The sequence below is a fragment of the Leuciscus leuciscus genome (genome assembly GCF_965113295.1).
Source record: "Leuciscus leuciscus genome assembly, chromosome: 20".
In the NCBI taxonomy this organism is placed as follows: Eukaryota; Metazoa; Chordata; class Actinopteri; order Cypriniformes; family Leuciscidae; genus Leuciscus; species Leuciscus leuciscus.
This window is the reverse complement of record NC_138744.1, coordinates 10,023,012-10,050,224: the sequence shown is the minus strand read 5'-3', so window position 1 is coordinate 10,050,224 and position 27,213 is coordinate 10,023,012. Positions and strand designations below refer to the sequence as shown.

The following is a 27,213-nucleotide window of genomic DNA, read 5'->3' as shown; positions in this document are numbered from 1 at the left end:
GGGTGGAGGGAAGATAAAGAAATGGAGGAATGGAACTCATCCATGTGTCCACTGCACCTGGCTATCTGCCTCCAAGCTATGTGTACTCTATCCTAACCGCCGAGCTGGAACAACAGGCCGCTCTACCACCTCCGGGGAGCCCTGCACGTACAAACCGGACGAGATAAGGGGGCACGTTTGGACGGCCATAGAATCCGTCAACCAGGAACGTCCAAAACCAGGCCATCTGGCTGGGGTCTCTCCTACCCACTTTACAAGGCACCGAACCGCACCGCCAGGAAGGTTCCCACCTGCTCTACACAGCAACGGGAAGAGATAACAGCTGAATAGCAAACATTTGTTGCAAAATGTGTGCAATATACATTGCAAACCTACAATTTGCATGAAGAAGTCACACTTCGAAACTCAGAGGAGAGCACTGGCACTTGTATGTGCGATTCTAAGAACATCAACATGAAAACAGAGGCTGGATAAAGATGGGAGAGACTGAGTGTCTGCAGTGTGACCTTTCCAAGGACAGAAGATTAGCATGTCTCAAGAACCTCAAAGAGGGGCAAAATTACAAAGGTACTGGAATGCTTTCTTTTGGAAAAATTAGGCAACATTTTCCATTCGGAATTCCGATAAGATACACTTTTTTCTTTTCTTCCAGGGACTGAATACAAGGGGTTTATTGAATTTATTTATTATTTTCTTTACATTCAGTTTACTGTACATACGGAATGGGCAAAGAAATGTATTGCAAGGGTTTTGTAAATGCTAATGTGATCATGTTCAAACGTGTTCGTGCTTTACCCATGTGAAAAGAAAGCACAGATGCTAAAAGGGGGCAATATATTTTAAAATGATCAAATTATATAATACAAAATGTAAAGGTAGAGTATGCCATTTTCAGAGAGACTAGCAATAGAGCGCAATAACTTTGAAATCATAAGATCCCACCCTCCAGTCTCCAAAGTCATGCCTCCTATAAAACTCATGAACGCATACAGCAGGGAGCAAATACAGCATCACGAGAGATGGTGTTAAATGACCTCATGTCTCAAAGCGCACAACATTACAATAATAATGAACAAAAACAACTTAAAGAGCACTGACCTGTACCACCTGACTGCCGCAGATTCATTTCGGCGTTGATAATGTTGCCATTGTAACGCATTTATTTGAGTCAGGAACTGCTTTGAGTTTAACGTCATGGGTTTCCATCTCTTCCAAATTACAGTAGTAATGGTACGAACGCAGCATACGATCAGATAAGTTACAGATAAGTTGTTTTGGTTCAGGATGTACTGTACTGTAAGAGATGGCTGCTGTTTGTTTGTGGCACTCGGTGACTGACATCTGTCTAACTCTGCATAGCATGAAACGCGCTGATGAATTATGATGTCTGCACGAGCAGGGTGCACGGAGGTATGGAAATACATGCGTTGACAGGCAGGTAGGATATATATATATACACACACATACATTTAGACCACTTAACTAGTGATTGCTATCAGGATGTGAAGAGACTTTCAACCAGCATAACAAAACATTTTCTGGAACAAACCGCCTACTCTGCCTTTAATAAGAGAAATAGCAACGAGTTAACATTTTAGCACTGCCGGTTCCATCATCAAGAAGTCAATGGGTTTTTGGAATTGACGCCTGAATAAGGTCTGTGACAAAATAAATCTGTAATAAAAAAAAAAAAAAAAAATTTACTTGCTTGAAAAAGGCTGTTGCTAAGTGGGAAAATGGTCTATAAACATCATGATGCCAAACAGGTAAACACATCTAATCACTAGTCCGCTTTTACAGCCTCAAAGTGTTTATAATCACACTCATGCACTATTCTAACTCAAACATTCAGGGAAAATGTTTTAAATAAAGATCGAAAGAGTTGGAAGCTTAATGGTGGTTATGAAGTCATGCAACTGTGATGTCGTTAGTTTTTATTCCACGCATAGCATTTTACTTCTGCCGATTCTATTTAGGCTTCCAAATTCAGAAGTTGTTCATTTGTGAAGAATATTATGATTAAAAAAATGTGTAAGAATCATAAACTCATAATCATAATCCAAAAGCCAATGAAAAAAAAAATCTTACTGGGCTTTTGTCAAAAGAACAATGGGTGATGCCAACTTAAAAAACACGTCACCAGTGCAGCACTCTATAAGGTTTCTACTCAGTTTAAAGCTGTTGTTTTTACACTGATCTTCTTCTTCGTTATAGGTCTGACTGTGCTACAGGGCACATTGGGCAGCAAGCGTATTCCACTGGCTGCGATCCCATTTAACAGCAATTCGCTCCAAGTCCTCCTTGAATGTGCTTTGCCAGGTCTTCTTCAGCCTTCCTCACCTGCAATTTTTTGCTAGGCGTTGTTCCGATTGCCGCAGAATGTGACCTGCCAGTTTGATGCGACTGATAGCTACCGTTTATAAAACAGATAGTCCCGGTGATTCTGATTGATTGAGCCGCATTCAAAGCCGTTGTAAATTACTCTACAAACACACACCTGTGACCTCATTGCAGTAGCATCACTGCGTTAAAAGATTAAAAGCTATATTTTTATGGACTAAACGTTTTATAAAAGCAATAAGCCCCATAACTGATTCCAAACAGTCATGGACAGCAGTGTTCCATTATTTCACCAGAAAAAAAAAAAAGCTAAATTCAGGTAATTGGTTTCCTTTTTAACCAATTAATTTACATGAACCACTCAAACAAACCAATTATTTCCAAAATTTTCCAATGTTGCATATAAGGGTTAGACAGGACGTTTTAGGAAAGCATTTTTGAATTAGACTCCCTCAGCTCCACTCAGTTATAAAGCTGTGTGTGCAATACAAAGTGGCATTAAATATCGCAATAGAACATTTAGTTGTTCGTTTGGAAAAAGTAGCTTGTTACTTTAAAGCTATAAAAAGGTTAAACAGCTGAGCTACTGTCATGCCATTGAAAAATGTAGTTAGTACCATTGCTACTTTAGCTAGTCCTCAACACTGCAGTTCAGTATATGTGCTGTGACAGAGGAGGTCTTGTCCTCTAATTAATCTGGCATGTCTTTAAGCTCCAACACTGGATCACTTTGCAGGCCTGTTGAATAATTCACATCTCCCCTACGAGCTACTGTATGTCATAGGAGAGAGCCTGCGGTCTGCAGCCACCTCACATCCATGCCAGGAAATGGGGAGAATACAAAAAAGGAGGAAGTGAGAGAGGCAGGGATGGGCGCGGGAGAGATTGAGTTCAAAAATAGACATTGCAGAGATAGAAAGACAGTGATAAGAACCACCAGACTGAGAAACCGACAGGAGGAAAGGATGGAAAGGCAGACGGTGGTCTAAAAGGAGTGAGAGAATCTAATGAATCAGCAGAGGCTGCGAGTCTATCCCAGAAGAGCAGATCTGGCTGACAAAGCACAAGGATATGAAATGTCAGTCAGGTCACAGTCTTTATGTTCAAGTTCCATTTAGGATGAGCCCAAGAACAATCGCAGCTCTCACTTCTCTCCCAGACTGCAAGATTATTAATTAATTATGGACTGCCTGGTAATGGGTTTTCAACAACTGCACTGTGTCATTGTTGCAAATGTCATGACTTTTTATAAACACTATGTTTACAATAAGCAAGGGGAAATATATACAGCCGACCGTGGCCGGTCATCGTCTCAAAATAAACCCAGACAGGGTGACCAAACAAAGAAATCAGTGAACATGAAATATTGATTTGAGTTTAAATTATTTTATAATCTTACTTGTATATTATCTGAATCTTACCAATAAGAAAATAACAGACCATTGCAATGTACACAACAATCGGCCAAACAACAAGACACATACTGCAACAATATTGGTAATATTAATGCTAAAATCCTCTGGGGTAATTTTCACTACAATAGATTTACATTTACATTTATTCATTTAGCTGACGCTTCTATCCAAAGCGACTTACAATTGCTATATATGTCAGAGGTCGCACGCCTCTGGAGCAACTAGGGGTTAAGTGTCTTGCTCAGGGACACATTGGTGTCTCACAGTGGATTCGAACCCGGGTCACCAAAGGCATGTGTCTTATCCATTGCGCCACTACCACCCCTGTACAATAGATAAATGAGGCAAGACCGTACCAGTTGCGTTTGTTTAAATGAGGACATTGTGAGTGGTTTCAGTTACCTAAATCAGCAGTCTGTAACCTGTTGCAAAAAAAGGGGGTTAAGACAAAAATATAAATGTATTAATGCTAATGTAATCTAGCTTTTGTTACAAACAGGCAATGTTAATATGTTTGGTCTTGGTGGAATAGATCTGCTACTCTGCTGCTGTTGTATGGAACTTGCTACTGCAAACACACACGACATGCTGCTGCCGTACAAACACACACGACATGCTGCTGCTTTACAAACACACACGACATGCTGCTGCCGTACAAACACACACGACATGCTGCTGCTTTACAAACACACACGACATGCTGCTGCCGTACAAACACACACGACATGCTGCTGCCGTACAAACACACACGACATGCTGCTGCCGTACAAACACACACGACATGCTGCTGCCGTACAAACACACACGACATGCTGCTGCCGTACAAACACACACGACATGCTGCTGCCGTACAAACACACACGACATGCTGCTGCCGTACAAACACACACGACATGCTGCTGCCGTACAAACACACACGACATGCTGCTGCCGTACAAACACACAGGACATGCTGCTGCCGTACAAACACACAGGACATGCTGCTGCCGTACAAACACACACGACATGCTGCTGCCGTACAAACACACACGACATGCTGCTGCCGTACAAACACACAGGACATGCTGCTGCCGTACAAACACACACGACATGCTGCTGCCGTACAAACACACACGACATGCTGCTGCCGTACAAACACACACACGACATGCTGCTGCCGTACAAACACACACGACATGCTGCTGCCGTACAAACACACACGACATGCTGCTGCCGTACAAACACACACGACATGCTGCTGCCGTACAAACACACACAAATCACCCTCCAAGCAGATCTATACAGGTGGAGCTGGGGAAGGTGGAGGGTTTCTGAAAGCACGCTCCAACTTCTACAGCAAACAATAGGCAAGAATTTGAATGTTGAGCAGCAAGCTCATTGGCTACCAATATAGTGGGAACCAATCAGCTGTGCCCTATAGAGAATAATGTAATTACAAGCAGATTGGGTTAAGGACTTATGCAATTAGACTTTCATGTCAGAACTTTGTATTGTTTCCATGGTCAACAAAGAGTATTTACATCTGACTGATGAATGCCGTGATTGACCAATCAGAATCGAGTATTCTAATGCCATTTAATGCCATCAAATGTTCAGACATTTTTAAATCAAATAAGAACTTATTTAACACAATATTTACTCAATTTAAAATGTTTGAAAAACAAAACAAAATAAAAACATTTTAATTGGTTAACAATAGTTAATGCATTAGATATAAACTAATAATGAACATATTTATTTCATTGATTGATCTAGATTAGTTTATAAATATAAGATTGTTCATTAATTCATCTTCATTCAAAATACATTAATGTATACATCTTGAAATGTTCAAAATGTATACAGAAAAAATGCTAATAAAACATTGTTCATTATTTCATGGCACCCAATGCATTTACTAATGTAAACAAATATATTTAGTGTTGCCTTTAAAGCTACACAAACACACAAGAGGTTGAATAAATGAATGCTCCAATAAGACATTTACAGCCTTAGAACATTTTATTGTTGTTTGAACACCCCGTCCCACCCCAACCCTCAGTTCCCCATGAGATATATGCCTCCATGTCCTCTTCCTGTCCCACAAACACATGGTCAAAAACACAGTTCTTTTTCAATTCATTCATTATCATACAGGAACACTTGGAAGGAAACAAATAAACAAACTAAACGCACAAAAAACAAGGACCTGGCTCAACATTTGTCAAGAGTGGCTAAAGTCCTTCCTCTCTCATAGTGAGACACTAGGGATAGTTATGCGGTGTTAGCATAGGTGACTACCAGTAGAAGTTGTCTAATGTCTTTGGAATGCGCATGGTAAAAATAAAAAATCATTGGAGGGGTTTAAAGTGACTGAATGGGCCTTCTGAAGGGGCGACTTTGGAATGGCTTTTAGAGATCATTCTCAGCTGACTGAGCATGTGTCATATCTTTTGGCGGCATATCAGGAAATAGTCTTATACAGAACAGTACATTCAACTCTTTCTGTTACTTTTAAATTGTTAAATCTGGCCAAACAAACTTTATTCACATACTATTCACAGAACACAAATATACATCTATATGTACACATACTTTCCACCAGGCACTTTCCATGAAAGTCCACAGGGGGGGAGGGGGGGGTTCGGTGAAGAAAGTCACAACACTGTCTTTGTAGCCTCTTCAATCAATCAATATTTTCTCTGGCTCCCTTAGAGGAACAGTTTACCCCAAAATGAAAATTCTATCATCATGTCCTCCCATACCCATACAATTTTTTAATTAATTGAAATGTTGTTTCACGTAAGAAATAAAGAAATATAGATTTGGAACTAGTAAATAATTTTGGCTTGAGGATTAGTAAATAATGGCAGACTTCTCATTTTTGGGTGTCCCTTTACCAAGCTTGTTAATATAATCAGGAATCTTGTGTCACTCAGTGTGGACCGGGGCAGCCTGGCATCTGAGATGCTTTATGCACAGTAATGTAATTATTGGGAAAACGCCTGTGGCTTGCTAACTTGGCATCTTGCTGAAACTGCAATTCACAGTTGGGGTCATAACAATTTGAGAGATGTAAGTGTAATACTGATGTGGATACTCTCAGCATTTATACTTAGTTGCTTGCAGTTAAAAATAGCAAACTGTATTTATCACCATTGAAATGTGTTAGTTTAATCACTGAACTCTTGGCTGTCAGTTCTAATTGCCTGCACTAAACTGTCTGGCACCTTCCACGAATAAGGTAAAAAATACAGCCTGAAGCTCTTAAAAAATAAAGTTTTTTTTTTTCCTTTTCAACGAATAGACAGTGAAAGAAGGTTCTTCGGCTTTAGAAAATGTTGATCTTCATCTTCATAAAGTCACATAGGTACAATTTTATATGAGCAATTTTATGTAACCCTGTTACCAAACATATCAAATCAAGTTTAAAAGCCAGATTTGTATGATTTTACAATGTAGCAATAACGATGAAATGTCAAAATGAAATAAAAATGCGTAATCGTTGCTTAAAATAATAAAAAAATATATATCATAAAATAACTTCTTGTTCAATAAGAGTGGAATAAAAGATATATATGGTTTAAAATTTCTGAAGTGAGCTAACTTGTACCACTGATGGTTGAAAAACCTTCATGAGACACTACAGTACTGTATTCATGGAATGCACACTCGGTGGTCAAACGATCAACCATCATGTGTCCAGCTATTATTGGAAAACAGCAAATAAAACAGGATGGACTGTGAATGTGTAACTTAAAGGGATGCTTTGAAGAATCTCGAGCCCAGGATTCAGCTGTACACTCAAAGCTGCACAATTGTTAAACAAAATCCACTCAAAGAACACAAGTCAGTCCGATAAATAGTTAACAAGTGAATAGAAGAAGATTGCCGGTGTTCTTTTTGGTCCCTTTCTCCTCACTTCTGACACAGTTTCGCAGCACAGTTGTAAAAAGACTATTAACTGCACTCTCTCAAAACCATTGAGTGAGAGGATAAAGGTCAGGGTGTAATCCACCGCAAGCTTTAGAATGCCATCACGTCTGCCCCTTGTTAATGTACTTCCTTTGCTTTAAGCACACAGGGCCACTGTTAGCACTTGAGACTTACACCTTAAGACGTCAGGGATTTCCAGCAGACGGTAAGTATATATACAAGTGAGAGGAAAAAAGACAACAGCTATAACAAGATAGGAAAGCCACAGCTGGGCAACATGGCCACCTGACCCTCCTGTCAATCTCCTCTTGAGACATATGGCACCATATATAGTAATAAACTCCGCCTCCGATGATACAAGAACCAAGCCTCAGAGACGCGGAAAACGGTGGTGAAAAGCGTGTCCTTTGCGTTGAAGAGGCATCGACGTCTTGATAGGCAGTTGATGGAAAGATGTCTGCTGGTTGAATCTGTGTGTGTGTGTGTGGATGTCAGCGTTTGTGCATGCATGTGTGTTTTGTCCTTTTGGCGCTTTTTTAGGGGCATGGCAGGTGCCCGACTCCTTTTTAAGAGCCCCTGTACAGACGCCAGACTCTCTTCTCCACTGCACTGCACATGAAGAGATCTTCTCCAAGTGATGTTTATTTCTGCTCTTCAGTCCAGCCAGCCAGCCAGACAGAAACAGGCAGGTGTAAAATAAAGCCGCTGTTTTTAGAAACAGCCCACTATCTCTGCGAGCAGAGGTAAACCAACCACACCGCACCAAGCCAGGCTCTGGAATTGCTCACAGCTTTGAGGAAAATGTGCTGAAAAAAAAACCCTAAACCGAAAAAACAGCCATGACAGAAAGGGATGTAACATATTTAGATGTTTGGGATAAAAAAAGAGAACCGGCAGAGAACTCCTCTTTTTTTTTTTCTCCCCCGTTTTCTTCCTTCTGCTTTTTGATCTGGGTAAGACGACAGAAAGACGGGAAGCAGAGGGGGATGAGGGGGTGTAGAGTGAGCCTGCCGGTGGTCCTGCTCCATGCAGTGAGGTCAGCATGGGGGGTTGGGGGGGGGAAACCCGCTATCTGACCTCCAAGCAGTCCAAATACTCCAGAACCAGCTCATAACAGAAACGATACTGCTCCTGCAACACACACACAGAGAAACGACAGAATTAATGCAATAATTCACTTCTATATTTTTGTATACACAACAGTTCTAATGTATTTTGCATACTCACCAAGGCTGCATTTATTTGATCAAAAGGTAATACTTTATTTTGATGGGCCCTTTTAAACATTCTGTTGACTATAAGTAACTCTGCAACTACATGCCAACTAACTCTCATTAGAGTATTAGTAGACTGTCTGCTTCATATCTGATAACTCTTTATTGTGATGCTCCTCCAACAGACACTACTGACTATATGTAACTTTGCAACTACATGTCAACTTATTCTAACCTTAACTCTACCAGTCTACTAATACTCTACTAACACTCTAATGAGAGTTAGTAGACATGTAGGTGCAACGTTACTTATAGTCAACAGAATGTGTTAAAGGGACCATTAAAATAAAGTGAAACTGATCAAAAATACAGTTAAAAAGTAACTTTCTGAATATTATTATAATTTGCTGAATTGTTGCTTGAGAAATATTTCTTATTATCAATGTTGAAAACCATTGTGCTGCTTAATATTTTTGTGGACCCGTGCTACATGTGTCTTTTCCAGGATTTTTTTTAATTTTTATTATTGAACAGAAAGTTAAAAAGAACTGCATTTATTTTTAAATAAAAATCTTTTGTAACATTATAAATGTATTTTCTGTCCTGTCACTTTTGATCTATTTTATGCATTCATGCTGAATACAAGTATTATATAAAAAAATATATATAAAAAAAAAAAAACTTAAACTTTTAAATGGTAGTGTGGTATAATGGTATAAGCTGTCAGATTACATTTGCACTTAAGGTATTAATAAAATATATTTAACAGTGATTTTTTTATTCATTTTTTTAATTTTATATTTCATTCTGCTTTCAGAAATCATGTATAATATTATTTTATTGTATCTGCATGTTTAAAAAAATATATATTAAAAAAAATGCTTTAGTACAATGACAATACAAAAGCAAACCAATTTAATTTAGGAAAGAATAATGATTTTGTTGACAAATATCACATTTAATATTTCTTTACACATAAGTTTTTATACATGAAAATTAAGCTGCCTTGTTTTTAGTTAGGGTGTTCCTCATCATATTTGAAAACCCCTGCTCTTATAGGAAAGCCTACTCAATTGGGATCAGGGAAAAGGGGGATCACCAGTAAAAAGTCTTGGGCCAATGTGAACTTTCTAGAGAGGCCCTGATCAACTAATGATTTTTGGTATTTGGGTATTTATTTGAAAGGCAAAGACTTTCTGAACTTTTGTACCTACCAGTGTCTCCACCATGTTGGGCTTAGCATTACGAAGAGTCTTGACAGCATAGAAGACGTCCACCATGTTCTGGTATTGGATCATCTCCATCAGGATGTTGCTGGAACAGTACATTCCACTGCGACCACCGCCGTTCCTAGGAATACAAAAAACCCCGTCTGTCATGAGCAAAGAAGAGACAGACATTGAAGAAAAAGATCTGGCTTGTGCTGCGTACTGATATTCAGTCTACAACAGAAATTTCACACATCCAGTTAATATGAAACCAGCCTGCATGAGAGGCATACAAAGAGCTTTCTGAAGATCTTCTGCTGTGTACAGCGGCAGAAAGATGAGGCAACGCTGAGATAATCAATCGCAGTCAGTGCTTTGGCAGTTCTGGATTTAGCGCGGAGAAAGGCCTGCACTGTTCTGTATTAAAGCATAATTGATTTCATCTCCATAATCTCTTCTCTCTGCCTGTGGTTGGTAACACTATGTGACAGTTTTGAGTGATGTGCTTCTGGGCGGCGATGGGAAGGGAATTCGTGCCTGGGGTTCCAGATGAGACGGCTCGGTGGGCAAGAGTGAGACCCGGACCGGAGACAACGATGTGGTGGAAGTGGAGTGTGTGGTTAAAAGGATAAAGGCCATGTTAACACCTAGGCTAAGATCATCGAGGCTGGCTATGAGTGAAGTCCTTGATTAGAAAACATTTTATTTCAGAACCATTTTGTGTGTTTAATTTGTTTACATCAGGATATTGTTCATGATTTGTTTGCGAAGGTATACAGGAATTCTGTATTTTGCATATAATTATCTCTTATCTGACTCACTGGCAAACAGAGATAGTTGTCACAGGAGACACAGATAACACTACGAAGACAAGGATTAAGTGTGCTGTTCAAGGGCACAACGGCCATCACTCGGGCCGCTGCGAGGAGACGACACTTCAACAATATGCAAGGCCAGAACGTGACCTGAAGGACTCTTATGAAATGCCCTGGACCGTTTATCTGTGGGCAATCGGGAGTTCAAATACAGCTTGTGTGAAATGTTCAGATGAGGTCAATAATATATATATATATTATAATTTTTTTCACAAAATGTTCTCTTATATTTAGTCCTTTATCTCTTAATTTTTGTCAAAGTATGAGTGCTCTTTGATTAGTTAATTTATTTTCTACTCTTCAGCGTTATCACAATGCTGTAATCTTTCCCTTTTGATCTCTTATATTTGTTTTGGCTCATAATTTCTTTGAACTATTTTAGCTGAATATTATATGGTATCATTCAAATTTAACTAAATTTAATTAATTAGTTAATTTTATGATACTGCCTTTTATAAAATCAAATTACATACACTATATATTATATATACACACTACCATTATATATACACTTACATTATATATACACTACCATTTAAAATTTGGGGGTCTGTAAGATTTTTTAAATGTTTTTTAAAGTCTCTTATGCTCACCAAGGCTGCATTTATTTGATCAAAAAATGCAGTAAAAACTAATTTTGTGAAATATTATTGCAATTTAAAATAACTTTTCTATTTTGCTCAATTTTAAAATGTGTTTTATTTCTGTGATGACAAAGCAAAGTTAAAGCGATCGCGTCTCTTCAGAAAATTTGGACTAAACCGCTGTTCATATGGACAATTTTTTCTGATCTGTTTAAGCGTCAAAGTAGTAGTTGTGTAGCTGTCAGTGGAGGGACAGAAATCGTTCAGATTTAAAAAAAAATAAAAATTCTGCATTTGTGTTCTGAAGATGAACGAAAGTCTTAAGCCAGGAACACACCAAGCCGACGTCAAAGAACTAGCAGCGATGAAAGCGGACTGTGTTGTTGCCTCTCGTCGACTGAGTCTCGGCCAAAAGCTGCGCTTGAACACACCAAAGGGACTAAAGGCAATTAGCACATGCGTTCTGTGCCTGTGTGTAAGTAAATATCTGTCTATATCAGCAGATATGAAGTCTATTTTCTTCATTCAAAAAGGGAAACCGAAACTAGGACTGCTGATATACAAACCATAAACAACGTCAATGTCAATCACTTTCTTCATTCAAGTCGGCTCATATTATTATGAAAATATTTGTACATTCGAATGCTCCGGTAAGATGACAAAATTAGAACAGCCTTCTGTCAGTGCTGTCTTGATCTCTTTGCTCGCTTTCATCACTTTCGATGAAAAAACTAAGGCAAAACTCAAAACAGCCTGACGTTGCCCGATGGCCGACCGACAGCTTGGTGTGTCCCGGCCTTGGGTTTGGAACGACATGAGGGTGAGTAAATGATGACAGAATTTTCATTTTTGGCTGAACTAACCCTTTTACAAATTAATATTTTTATCAATGTTGACAAAAGTTCATGTTTAATATGTTTGTGGAAGCAAAATACGTTTTTTTTCAGGATACTTTGCTGAATAGAAGGTTCAAAAGAACAGCATTTATATGAAACTGAAATCTTTTAGCCATTTCACTTTACATTCATACTCATGAATTGAAAAGCAATACTTCAATTATAAATAATAAAATCTCAAGTGGGCAAGTCTTTTGAGAAACACTGGCTCATGAATCTTCCACTACCTGTATTACTGATGGAGAGTGCCAGTGCACCTGCTAGACTAGACACATCTCACTGTACAAGCAGAAAAAATTATAATATCTGTTTGCATCAGTGGTTTGAGGAAACATCAGTCAATGACACGCTGCAGAAGACACATGGCGGAAGTAAAAGATGTAGCTGAACACAGCAGGATCACATCATTAAGCTGATTTGATGTTTTTTGTTTGTTTTTCATTATATAATTTGTCTGTATCTGATTAGCAGTACATAAAGTGTATGACATCACAATTTACACAGTTGCATTAGTGTATTACTGTTCTGCAGAAATCAATGGACAGAATGCCAGACAACAGTCAAACCAATACACTCACAAAGTAATGTTAGAATACACTCAAAAAGAGCAATTGTTCGTTCAGTTTAGCGAATTAAAATCAGCTCTGGATCGCAACCTAATTTAATTGCATGCAATTTTAATTAGCAAAATGGAAGCTTCCTTAATCTGTTTGCATAAACACTATGAATAGTATTCATTGGCATTAACTGAATGTATAGACATCCAAACCAAAACAGACACAATGGAAGTTGACTCCTGTTGTCCACCAGTAGAAATAAAAAGTAGATGTTTGGTTAAATTACATTTTTTAGGCAAAACTGAACTAACTTAACTTCAACTAATAAGACTACAACAAATGTATTGAAAACACTTAAGAGCCATTGTTCAAACGGAAATTCAGCAGGCGTTATATTATAAGATGCTGTAAATTAATAAAAACATTGTTTAGTTGAGTTGGGATTGTGTGGATATCATGTCGGCATACTACTCACAGGCAGTGGACCACCGTACGACCTTCCCCACACTCCCTCTGCCACTTCTGAACGCTAGCCAGCAGGTTGAGGAAGGCCTTTTTGGAGTCAGGCACGTCACGATACGCAGACCAGCGCAGGAACTGGAACTGGCAGACAACCAGCTGACCCTCCTGCAGCTTTGCATGGATGAGATGGGGGAAAAGGAAAGGTCACGATCAGTAATGCATCGCCAGCTGTGCATTTGGGCTTGTTTATGAATGTGTACAGTAGCGTAGGACTGTTCTCCAGCAGTGCCAAGTCAGCAGTGTTTAGGTTGTGATGAATGAGTCTGCTGGGAAAGAGTTTCACTCGGGTGGGGAAGAAACGCTATAAGGCTGGCCCTGATACATGCCTGCTTTGGCTTAAAACACAGGTGGAATTAATATAGAGCCCTGAGGCACACCCCAAAACTGCCCTAAGGGTTGCTGGGAGAAAATGAGCACACTGACCATTGATGAGCGACACGCATATCTTTAACAAGTCTGACATAAAGATTTTTCTGTCCAAATCTTCTTCCAATTTGTAAACAGTTAATACAAAATGCATATATGCCATAAATTAAAGAATAAATTAAGATGTATTATTAAGCTATGTCCGAATTAAAGAAATTTAAAGCCCATTTAAGTGATAATAACTGATAAGTACCACCCTCATTGAATCTCATTTGTGTTCAATTAGAATATGGTGACTTTTAGACGCATTATGGAATCAGTTGTTGCATGTATCGTAACTCAACGAGCATCAATTTGATAAGCAAAATAGGAATTGCATTGACATTTAAGACCTAAGAGGTCTTTTTTAATAAAAAAAAAAAAATAATAATAATAAAAAAATAACAAACTGGCAATTTTAACAATTTTAGTTCCCAGAATGTTCTAGAAACATTACTTTTTGGTTCCCATAGCAGACAATTTAACATTCTTTAACAGGTTTAGAAAATGTTCCTCTACCTCTATATTCCAATATCTTTTACCCTGATGTACATCAATCTACAAACCATTTTGTTTTTATTCACTGTTTAATCAATCATTAAAATTAGCCAAGCGCATCATGACACATAATATGGAAAATTAAATTAATATGATCATTATTATGTAAGATTTCCTGGATAATCACAACCCGTGGCTGCCACTTCATAGAAACAAGTTGTATTATAAGTGAACATGGCAACACCACAGACAGGGCACACCGTTTAAAGCAGAAGCAGTATACACTAACATTCTCTACCACACAATCTGAGTAATAGAGATGTCAGATTTGAACACATGCACCCACAATCACAAGCATCCCATCCACACACCCCCATAATTCTCTCTGTAGTGCTGAAAATGCCTTTCCCCCACTCAATCGCCTTAGTTTCTAATGTTCCGCAGACATGCAGCATGCCAAAGCATTAAAACACTGTCACATCTGTCAAAAGTACATTGAGCAATGAGGAAACTGCAGATGTCTATTAGCCAAAGAGCACTGCCATCAAACATTCGGAGAGAAAAACAGAACAAAATTAGTCCTTACAATAATGACAAGCTGGGGCAAATTGAAAGTGGTAAAAATGACCTTCTGTGGCACGCTCATTAATGTATATTTCATATCTGCAGGCTTACGGAAACTTATTTCACCATCTGTCCTTGCCTGCGAAAGTGGCGCCATATGAAGTGTCATGTGCTGATGGTATGAAAATGGATATTTTGAAATAGCTTTTCCTCTGTTCTTTAATTGCTCTTGTAGCTTTGCCTGACAAAATATATTGGACTGACAAACACTATTTATTATACCACTTTATCTCGTAGTCTATTAAAGCGTGATATGAATGTAACATGGCATAATGGCGTAATATAAAAGGCCTCAAAATGCTTTTAAAGCTTTTCAGAGATTACATAAAAATCTCAATTTCCGCACTTTTTAAACGTAAGGAATTAAGCTGACAGCTAAATGGCACAACATAATGATCAACCGGTTCTAAGGTATGAAAAATGTATTATTGCAGAATATCATTAAAGCCCTGTGGTGGTAATGCAAAGAATTCTCTCAGGAAATGACTTGGAATCAATGTATTTTTAGAAAGAAAATTAAGAGGCTCATTTGCACAGCTGGATGACTTTTTACCTTATGTGTACCGTTAGAGGCCCAAAAGAATCAAGTCAGTAAACTTCATTTGTAAATGCTTCTGTATACTGTAATTTTGCATAATTGCTCAATTAAAGCAATTCTCTGAAGTGAGTAAAATGATTGAGTGATTACCTTTCTAATAACTTAAGGGTATATTAAGGGTCTGCTAAGCTTACGATGTACAGGGGAAATATGAGAGACATTTTTATGGAAGAGAGTGAATGATAATTGATGGAACTCACTCTCGTCACATTTTTGACCCGAAAAAGGCGGGTGATGATATCCTCATCTGCAGACATGGACAGAAACTCCACTTGCATAGGACCATACTGCTGAAGACCTGGTTCAGGCCAGTACTGCACACAAGGCTGGAGAGAGAAAGACAGGAGGAGGAAGAGAGAGAATGGATGAATAAGTGTTTAGAAGCCATCATTTGACATTACAAGTTCTTGATTATTTCTGGATGGATTTTTCAAAGTCAAGTTTCTTTCACAAAGGTGTTTGAAAACCATTCACGCTTTATGGATTCTTAAAATAAAAAGGAGAGAATAATAAGAAAGAAAAGAAAATGGGTTCTTCAGGGAAAGGGATTCTAGGGAGAAGAAAAAGGGTTGTGGATGGAGAGGTTCCAGAGAGAAATTGTTTTTTAGAAGGAATGCGGTTGAGGAAGAAAAGGGTTCTGATGGTTAAGAGGTTTATGCAAAAGTGGGATTCTGAAGGAATCAAGTAGTGATAAGGAAGGATCAGTATAAGCACAGAATATTTAACAGTATAGATGTTGAATGTATTATGATCATGCATAAAATAAAAATTCTAACTGATTTGGATCTAAAGCCCATAGTATGCTTTGTTTTTTTACACATACGCTGAGTAACAGGTGTTCTGATGAATAATGCTACCTATCAGATTGTGCTACCAACACTGTATTTGGATTGTTTAAGGGTAGGTTTAGGGAAGGAGAATATGATGCTGGTTAGCACAATCTGATAGGTAGCATTTTTCGCTATCGAATTGTGCTACCTACTGTTTTAATGGGTGGTAGCACAATCTGAGCGTGTAACACAAATCGTCAGAACATCGGCATGTTAGCGCATGTCAGGGTTTTCAGAGAGCCGTGATCAAGAAGAGCACCGGAACGTCACTCCGCAAACTCAAAAGGAAGATGTATGTAAATGAGACTTGACTATAGGCTTATGCATGGGCGTCGGAAGCAAAACAAACAAACAACTACAACAGTACAGCAGGCATAAGTAGTGAAAACACGGAATGGAGTTTAATTTATATGAGCCAAGTGGAATGTTGAGGAAGCAGCCAGTGTGGAAATAAAGGCTGTAGCTAAAACGCGGAATAGAGTTTAATTTATTAGGGCATTCCTCGAGTGGAATGGATTTGACTGACGACGCTCTGAAAAGTGAACAGACATGAGCTGAATTAAAGATGGTAAAAGTGAGTGGGGGTCCAATATCTTTGGTTTTAAAAAGTGGGTGGGTCTTGTCCCACCCACATACAATTGTTGTACAATTATGACTGTACATATGTGTACAGTCGAACGTGTAGCCTTTCAAATTACTCCATTTGATAAAGTGCGTGAACACAGGAAGTCGACACATGCACGCTAGAAAGTTTAATCTTTGTTCAGTGTCTGCACAATTTTTCTCCAGAAGTTATGACCCATAAAAATGTCTTCGTGCTCTTCAAACTACAGTTGCGGCTATCTCATAATCCCCTCACACAAGCGCTTGTCAATGCAGGCGTTTGTTCTTGTTGCAGGCTCTGGTATTTTGTTCTTGTTCTGTCTCTTTAGTTTCATTTTCTGTTGTGAAACAACGGCCCGGGTCAGTGGAACGGGCCGCCTTGTGGAACAACTGATTAGTGCAGAACAAATTCAATGAGCAAGTGAGACCTGCACATGCGTAAAAACCAAGTGGCAACCTTCCGGTCTCTCACTTGAATCCAACACCGAAATGACTTAAACTGCAATTCATCAACTGGCCACTAGAGACAGGCACCAAAAGAGTCTCAATCCCATATACCCCCCATGTTAATATGCACAAATTTACAGCAGAAATAAATATGTTTACAGCCTGGTACAAAAAGTGGTTTTGGTCTATATAGCTAATTTTGCCCTTCATGACAACTGTGAGGGGGGTGATTTTTTTAAATAATTCATCCGTTTCAATTTTATTAAGCTTTAAAGTTCTTCATAATTAACGGCGTAGCCACATGAGTGACAGGTGGATTTCCACTGATGTCACTATCTGCTGTCTGTTAGCCATCACATCACCTCAGCTAATCCCGCCTCTTTGCCCATTTTCGGTTATCCGGGAGTGACGCGCTTCCAAGATGGCGTTGACAGGCTACGCCCACTTTGGGCTTCAAAAATGCTCTTCAAAAGCCTATGGGTGACTCATGGACACTACGTCCATACATTTTTACAGTCTGTGGTAAAAACCGAAGTATACTTTGGGCTTAACGATGTGATACATGAAATCATTCCATTTTTATCATTCAAATCCCATCAATATTTTGACTCCACTGTATTTGGAATATATTGCAGCCTTAGAAATCAGCATCTATACATATGAAACTCTGTAGCCTTACTAAACTGAACTGAGCTGAAATTAAACTGGCAGAGACAGTGAGAACAGACAAGAAAGAGGAAGAACATTAATGACAGCGAGGCAAGTGAGGTGATGAATATTAACACTTATGGACTGCAGAGAGCAATCATGCGAATGAAGAAGAGGGAGAGACGTTAATCCACCACAGAGAGAAAAACGAACAGATCGACTGCGAGAGTGACACTGAGTAACTGCCGGCATGTTAGCGCACGTCAGGGTTTTCAGAGAGTCGTGATCAAGAAGAGCACCGGAACGCCACTCCGCAAACTCAAAGGAAAGCTGTATGTAAATGAGACTTGACTATAGGCTTATGAATATATAACACTTCACAGGGAGATTAAGAGAAGCTGGGGACAAAACAGCTTAAACGACTTCAAAGGACATGCGATGATGCGAATGCAAAAAGGCAACCGATAAAGATGTATTTTGAAGAAAAAAACCCCCAAAGTCCTCTTGGGGGCTGTAGTGGAAGTTCTGGTGGCTGTGTGGATGCTTTGGCTTACCCAGGCAGAGTTAGATTGGTTCAGCTGATTCAGCATGACTACAGAGGTGCAGCCGTAGTCAAACACCAGCCTCCAGAAGTCAGAGGTCGTGCCGGGCAGCGGGTGGGGAGTGACAATTAAAGCAGCAGGCCGGTGGAAACTATCCATCAGGGCTGCGTTAATGTAGTTGTTACTCTCGCCCTCGGTGGTCACCAGAAAGGCGAGGGCCCTGTCAGGAGGGAGAACGTCCATGCTGCGGTTCTTCTCGCGGTTTCGTGGTAACAAAGCGATGCTGCACTCCTCAACGTCCAGATGAGGTGTCACAGAGTTTAGCGTCTGAGGGAAAAAGAAATGAAATGATGTTGATGACGAATTAAGCTTTGCAGTGTTTGTGGTCAATGGCTTTATTATTGTGATGATGCATCCATATGACATCAAAAAGTTGCAGACATTTTAAATTTAGAGACATTTTAAATTGGTGTTGTTATTGTTAACTAAAACTATTAAAAGTTGAAATAAAGCTACATAAAATAAAAGAAATATTAGATGAAAAACTTAAACTTCAAAAAACTTAACGAAAACTAGAAATGTTGGTCTTGGCAACTAATTTAAATAAAATAAGTTGAAGTTTTATTAAAAAGGCAAAAAATTTAAATAAAGAAATAAAGCTAAATAGAAATAGTAAATATTTTTATTAAAAAAATGACAAAATCACATAACAAAATTAGTAAAATAAACAGAAATAATAAAATAAATAAAAACTAGCTCATTCAAAATATTAAATAGTATATTACTATATAGATAATACTAAAATAACTGTTCCAAATGTTCTTTTTGGACTGGGGAAGACATTTTGAGTTCTGGAAATACAAAATTTGATTCTTCGTGATATAATAGGAGAAAAGAAAAACAGAAAATTAAAAAGAAAGCACAAAAACCTATTGAAGCAAGCTTTTTAGTAAATCAATCAATCAATCAATCAATCAATTGATCAATCAATCAATAATGTGATCACAAGTCACAATGAGAGATACTAAGTCACAATTACAAGAAATAGCTACATTGTGAGAAATAGTCACAACTGGGAGAAATTGAGCTGCATTTTGTTGTTGTTGATAAAGTAGCATTTTTTAACAAAGTCCCAATTATTTATTTTTTTCAAAATTATTTTTCTTTCTTTCTTTCTAGAAAGAAAGAAAGTTAGTTGAGAGAAAGTTGAGAGAAAACTAGAGTGATTCCTGCTGGCACATTGGTGATTATGAAGATTTCCATTATGCACTAATAGTATTGTGCATCTGGTGACCGCAGATGTGCCTTCAACTCCGACAACAGCTTTTGGATCTAGCTTTAAAACGCATTACATATGACTCCCCACACTGTTACTGCTATTCCCAAACAAAATCGCAAAATCAGGCCAACCTCATAGTACATAATAAACACAGTTTCTATGAGCTCATTAAAGTTCTCCCTGTGAAACCAAAAGGTAAAGAGATTTGCTGTTCTCTTCTAGAGCCAAGGAACATATAGCCATATATGTTACAAGAAAATATATAGTTGTGATATAGATGTACAAATCCCATTATAATATCCTCCATCAACACCTAAGAGTTACATCAAAATCTACACCCTGTAATCCAAATCTGCCTTTCTGTACTTCCTTTTTTGAAAGCCTCAGCAAGAAATCGCTTATAATGAATGCATTACAATTTACCTGGAACGTAAAGTCAGAAAAATGCAATGTAGAGGTAAGTGCAGGAAAGCAAGGATAGTTCAGCCTGCCTCCCTCTGAATCAATAAAAGTATTCTCAGCAACACATTTGAAATGGTATATTAAATAACCTTCACCGGCCTTTCGCTACCTGAGGATCCGTTACAAAGTGAAACACAACTTAATACTGTTCCCAATGGAAAAGGAATGTAAGGTATTTCTTCAATTATTATACGTTTTGCACTACAATCTTTAGTATTTATGTTTGGCAGTCTAGTAAAACAATTATTGATTAAACCTCTTTAATCAATAGCCTCCTTACTGAAGAACCTTCACATAAGATGCCAGCATTTACAAATGAAAAATTCTGAGAAGTTTTGAAAGTCTTTCCAACATTCTGTCATTCATTTCTGCTCTGTTTTCTCTAAACCATTGTGTCACTGTATGCGTGCAGATGTACATGCGCTACAGAATGTCGCCGCAGTCTGAGTTCCACAGTCTGGCCTTTGTTTTATAGTTGAAACGTTTATTTAAATATCCTTTGAATGTCTAGCCACACTCAAATACATTTATTCAACAGTATTGATCATTAATCTATGTGGCAGCGCATTTCACACTTTGTGTAGCTCAGCGTCTTGTTTGACTGCTGCTTTCAAACTTGCTTTGCTCCACTGAGCAAATTTACATTTACAGAACTTCATAGGAAGTTATATACTTAAAGAGAAATTAGAAAGATGCCATTTTTCCTTTTTTCAATTTATGGTGTTAATAATAGTAACTTTCAGAGCTCAAACTTCCTGCCCTGTTCAGGTCGTTTATTGAAAATAATCTACAAAAAACAAAAGGCCCCCAAAAGCATCATACTTAGTTGCTTGAAATATAACTTAAGCATTATATGGAGGTATGAGGGGGAAAAAATGGCATCAAAACTTTTCTGAAGACAGTCCCCTTAAGAGATACATTCATATACACCCACACCCCCAATTCAATATTTATATTTTTCAACCAAATTTTCAAACAGTGCCTGTGTCTGGTACAGTATTTTCCTCCATAATATTTCCACACAAATGACATTTTTGGAAATGATTGATCAATGCTGGCCAGAGATTGGCCAAAATAAAATAAACAAAAAACAAACAAACAAACAATCAATATTGCATGTTTAGAGCAAAAACCGGTTGGTTCTGATTGATGGTTCCGGAGCATGGTTCCTCTATCTGTCATCACTGAATGTAAAACTGCTTTGCAATGTGACACAATCACAGCCAATCAGAAGATATATAATGTTTTAAAATGTACAGTCATGTGGGATTTTGCACCAATGAGATCTCACGATCATCACGTCGGGGAAAATTAGAAAACAATATGAGAGAAGGAGAGAAACAAAGACCTGGAACTCCTCTCGAAGCTGTGAAGAGTTGCTCTGAGAATCCACCCGCAGCATCTCTTTGTAAGCCAGGGCGAACTCGTTCACAGGGATGGCCGTCTCCCCACACAAGCACGCCTCCAGGATGGCATCATGAATGAATATGTACTGCTCCTGTAGAGAAGGAGAGAGACAAAAGACATAGCTACATACTTTCTATGGTAGACTCAATTTTGATTCAGACTGGACTGAAAGTGATGATGTCCGAGTGGGTGAGCCATTCCCTCTGTAATTACTCCATCCAGTTTGAGGCATACATGTGGATTTGCTGTTGTGTGCATGATTGGCAAGACATCAATGGATTAACGTGCATATAATCAGCCAGTCACAGTGACATGGAGGCACTGCTTCCTGTGATTTTTCACCTTTATTTCGAATGAGCTCAAGCGAAGCCTCCCTCTGAAGCATTATCCACTGGTGTTGCTGTTGGAAAGTGTACTTTCAAAAAAATGTTTACAACCAATTTGATCTAATATTTGATACTATTTGCTTTGTTTCGGTTTTGTTCTGTCGATTATTTTAGCATCTGAAGTTTTGCAGGAGGCCTTCACTGCCACCCTTGTCTCCTCTGAGAAAACGCCCTTGATAGTTGAAGTGAGAAAAGATCAGAACAGGAACAAGGAGAATAGAAAAGAGAGGACTCGAGGAGAAAGAATGCATGAAAGATAAAGGACAATACAGAGTAAATAGATGCCAGTAGCAGAATTTGTTTAACCTCCGTGTTTGAACGCAAACTAAATTTGTGGCATGTTCCAAAGTGGGACTGCGAGTGTATACACCGCTCTACATAAACAAACACTTGCGGATGGATTTAATTAAAGCATCTGGTAAATAATTACTAATGTTTTAAACAGTCAAATGACTGTGGGATTTACATAATAAAGTTTGGATATGTTAATTTCGGAACATCTAAGCAAATGCACATGCCTCCGCACAGAGGACAGATGCAAGAGAGATGATTTTTTTTTTTTTTTGCATTTCCCACCTATCCATACACAATTTTCACAACATTCCAAAGCTAAACATTCTGAATATTCATAGCAACACCCACAGAGCTTATGACTATGCAAATACAAGAGATGTCATTTGCTAAGTCTCCTGCCATGTCTGGGTACAGAGAGTTATGGGTAAACATGTGAGCATCTGCACCTCTGTCTGGATCATGTTGATTCGACGGGAGCAGAGGGTCTTCACACAGTTGTAGATGTCCACCACTCCTTCACACTCTGCCATGTCCAGCATCACGTCCAGCACGATATAGCAGCCGGTCCTGCCCGCCCCCACACTGAAGAGGAAGAACAAAAGACGGATAGTCAGATGTTTGTCAAAAATGATGACGTGGGACAGTGTTTTTTTCTTTGACTGGACATGAACCAAAAATCAAGCTGGTGAAGTTGAGGCAGTCCTGTTCGACCTGGCAGGATGTCAACGTCAAAGTCCAAGGTAACAACAGTTGACAGTAAACACTAACAAAAAAGAATAATTTTTTTTTAGACATGTCAATATCATGTTTTTTTTAATCCTGTAACATGATATTACCATGGCATTCTTTGAGGTTCATTGGAGTATTTGAAAGAAAGACAGCACAAGCACACTTTTCAAGTAAAACATCTAAAAAAAAAAAAAAAAAGTAAGAAGTTGTTTGGATTTATGCTATAACCCAATATATAGACTACACTCTCAAAAGTTTGGGGTCAGTAAGATTTTTATTTAAATAAATTCGTACCATAGTAAGAATTGAGAAATAAGGAGATGCCGGACAGTCTGGTTGAAGAGCGACCAGACCCTGAGAGGACAAAGGACCTCTCTGGAAATTAACATTTGAACTAGCCCTTGTGCACTATAGAGACGAAAGTCTCACCTCCGAGTCATCCTAATCTATATCTCTTTCCCCCTTCTCTCACCCCCTCTCTCTCATGCTCAGATCACCTGAATTCACCCAAGAAAATGTATAGTTTAATGTGAATGATTAACATAGAGTATTATACATATTTAGATTCATTTGAAATGTCTCATTGCGACTGGTACAAATGTCTCATTTCCAAATAAGTAAAACAAAAGGTAATAAGGTTTTTAAGAGTTTAGAGATAACTGGCACACAAAGGAAGGTGGTCTCCTGGCAAATGGTCTCCTACCCCCCCAAAAGGTGTAAACACTGAATGCAAATTTCTTTTGTTAGTACATGTTTCCATGTGAAAGAGATCTGTCTATATAATGGAATGTAGCAAAGGGTTCGGGGCCTTTCTGTATTTCAGATTAGCCCGTGAGGCTGAGAGTGAGACCTCTCAGCCTCATGTATTTCTTAATGTTGGGTTGCATCTCTTCTCTTTAGTCCAGAGCATTTGATGTTTTGTATCGATTATCTTTGAATTGATTATGAAATTGGCATGATACATTTACCTGACATAATAAATTGTTACATTTGATTATTCTAACCGACTTTGGCATTATTTTCATTAAAGTGTTAAAAGGAATAGTCAAACATTCGCTCAAAATTAATGTCTACAGATATCATTAAAACCTTTTCATTTATGGAGTCAGATGAAATAACGAGAGAATACATATTCAAATGTATTGCATTTAACCAAAAAATACTTTGCCTCGAGAAAAGGACAGTAACACGTAAAGACCTTCCGCGCTGGTCAGTGCCGGTTTTGGGCCGATCGAGCGCGAGCTTACACTTTTATTCAGAAAATACACAAAATGTTGATCAAAAGTCAGTAAAGACATTTATCATGCTACAAAAGCTTTCTATTTCAAATAAATGCTGCTCTTTTGAAATTCCTATTCAACAAAGAATCCTGAAAAAAGGCCATTTCCACAAAAAGCCAGCACAACTGTTTTCAACATTGATAATAATAAAAAAGATTTATTGAGCACCAAATCAGCTTATTAGAATGATTTCTGAAGAATGAAGACGGGAGTAATGATGCTGAAAATTCATCTTTACCATCACAGGAATGAATTACATTTGATAATGTATTAAAATAGAAAACAGTTGTTTTAAATTGTAATACTATTTCGCAATATTTTTGCTTTTACTGTATTTTTTGATCAAATAAATGCAGCCTTGGTGATGTTTTAAATGGCAGTGCACACTGTTCAAAAGACATATTTAGACACTTTCTGGTTGTCAAACATTAGCAGTTATTGTGATGAAATAAGGAGTTCTATACCTGCAGTGGACCACCACAGGCCCTGCGTCGAGTGGCGTGGAGGTTTTGACCCGGCGGATAAAGGCTAGAAGACCCGTGGCGTGGTATGGGACTCCATGTTCAGGCCATGATGTAAAGTGAAACTGACACACTTCGTGTTTGGCGGAGTATCCCCTCTGAAAGACAAACATGCTCCACACTTGTATCTAATATCATATGTAATTCAATATCATTTTAGTTTTTGCCATTTGCAAGCAGCCTGAACCCGTATTGCCGATATGAGCATCTTGACTCAATGTGTCAGGCCATGTGCGCTAACCACCATGCCACGGCTCCAAGATACGCTTGTATGGTTTCTAGCTTTATGTTACGAGAGATCACGATCAGGCACCTTTTAATTTTATGGCTCAAAAATCTGAGGGGACTCACTTCTAGAGTTTGTATACCTCATGGCTCAAAGATAGCATCCTGTGAGATGCGGATGCTGAGGTACTGTCTTGGAATAAGTCTAGAGGAACACCAAACTAATGAAGAGATAAGGAAGCAAGCAAAAGTAATGCCAATACAAGATCTGATGAGGAAAAGAAGGATACAGTGTTTTGGACACGTGTGCCGGAGAGACGAAGAGGCGGACATAAGGAGAGCCATGGAGACGAAAGGGGGAAAGAGAAAGAGGGGAAGGCCGAAGCATCGCTGGAAAGACACCATCAAGACAAACATGGAGTGGTGTGGCTTAGAGAAGGAAGATACAGACGATCGTGACAGATGGAGGTGTCTGGTTGAGATGAAGATCAGGCAGAAGCTCGCTACCCGAAAGGAGAGAAGCGGCGAAAGGCGACAAAGGTGACAAATGGCTCAAAGACACCTAAGAGAAACCCAGATGAATTAGCAAAAGCCACAGTAAAATAAACACACAGCTCTGTGGTTCCACTCGGGGGAGGTTCGCATGTCTACTTGACAGGCCACTAAGACACTTCCTATTACTGCATCCCAGTTGCTCGTCTGTTTGGTTGCACGCAAGGAGAGCTCCACCCAAAAGCCTGTCTGATGGTTATGTGGAGCTTTCCCCACCATTCGAAAAACACACAGAAGCACATTGTTCCACCCACAGCCCGTGTTTGATTGACAGGGCCGGGGCAAGCACAAAACTCACATCTAAGGCTGGTGACGGAATTGCGCCTCCACAGGGCAGCAAAGAGGATGATAAGAGAAGACAGGGGGGTGAGGTGGAAGAGGTTAAATTCAGCTAATTTCAGTAAACGCACCCACATTTAGCCCATTGTATCACAGAGAGAGAGAGCGATAATGAGAGAGAGAGAAAGAGATGCTTTAGTTAATGTGCCTGCCATAAAAGCGTTCTGAGATGAGGCAGCTCTAATCCTCGAACAGACAGCTCGTGGGTCTCTGCTGGGTATCAGGCGCTTCTCTCCATTTCATTTAAAGGGCTGTCACTCCAAATTCTCCCCTATCACACACAAAAAAAGAGTACACACACACACACAATTTGTGTTCTACCCTAATCCTAGCAAAGAGCCAATGTATATCAGCATAGCAACTCATACTGTTAGAACGGCCAGGAATACTTGATTCTGATTAGTCAATAATGGCATTCTTATGGCCTGCTCACACCCAAGGATGATAACTATAAAGATAACTATAACGATAATTATATTAGCATCCACACCAATGGACGATATTGTTATGTTTATTATAAGTGCACTGCAGTTTTCTCATCTGCCACTTTAAATGCTCGAGCTCTTTAAAGCAGGATGGATTCTGATTGGCTGTCAATGTTTTTATCGTTAACCAGCTGTAAAAAATGGTTTTGAATGGGATTCTAATGATTTAATTCCTCTGAGCCACAATCATTATAGTTGTGGTGTGGATTCTGCTATTCTTATAAACTTAGAATGATTTTTAGAATGATAGTTATCCTCCTTGGTGTGAACAGGCCATTAGGTCAAATACTTTTGTTTAATGATGCTAAACTGACATAGCTGTGCTAATTTCATGTCTCTCATATCATAAGGCTCTTTCTTCTCATATAACAAAATTATTTCAAAATCAATAATTCATGTGCATTTATTTATTTATTTAGTGTGCACGTGAGAGTGTAATAAGCAGGGTAATGTGGAGTAACGTGATACGAGATATGCAATGCGAGACCTGATCACCCTGTCTGTTTTCATTTTGCGATAACGGCCTGCTGACT

General features: G+C 38.7%; 1 protein-coding gene across 12 annotated transcripts in view; it reads right to left on the bottom strand.

The window, feature by feature from the left end:
• Window positions 1–7,607: 7,607 nt before the first annotated feature.
• ptprub (protein tyrosine phosphatase receptor type Ub) overlaps window positions 7,608–27,213 on the bottom strand; it is a 212,817-nt gene continuing 193,211 nt past the window's right edge. For 10 of the 12 annotated variants that reach the window (XM_082149538.1, XM_082149544.1, XM_082149545.1 and 7 more), the window contains 8 exons: window positions 25,023–25,177; window positions 22,996–23,131; window positions 21,811–21,960; window positions 18,734–19,048; window positions 15,852–15,977; window positions 13,480–13,637; window positions 10,099–10,234; window positions 7,608–8,801 (listed from right to left, as the gene is read on the bottom strand). In XM_082149538.1, coding sequence (XP_082005664.1) covers window positions 8,739–8,801; window positions 10,099–10,234; window positions 13,480–13,637; window positions 15,852–15,977; window positions 18,734–19,048; window positions 21,811–21,960; window positions 22,996–23,131; window positions 25,023–25,177 — 1,239 coding nt within the window. In that variant the 3' untranslated portion in view covers window positions 7,608–8,738. The remainder of the gene's footprint in view (window positions 8,802–10,098; window positions 10,235–13,479; window positions 13,638–15,851; window positions 15,978–18,733; window positions 19,049–21,810; window positions 21,961–22,995; window positions 23,132–25,022; window positions 25,178–27,213) is intronic. The other 2 variants (XM_082149543.1, XM_082149549.1) reach the window with 1 other exon arrangement.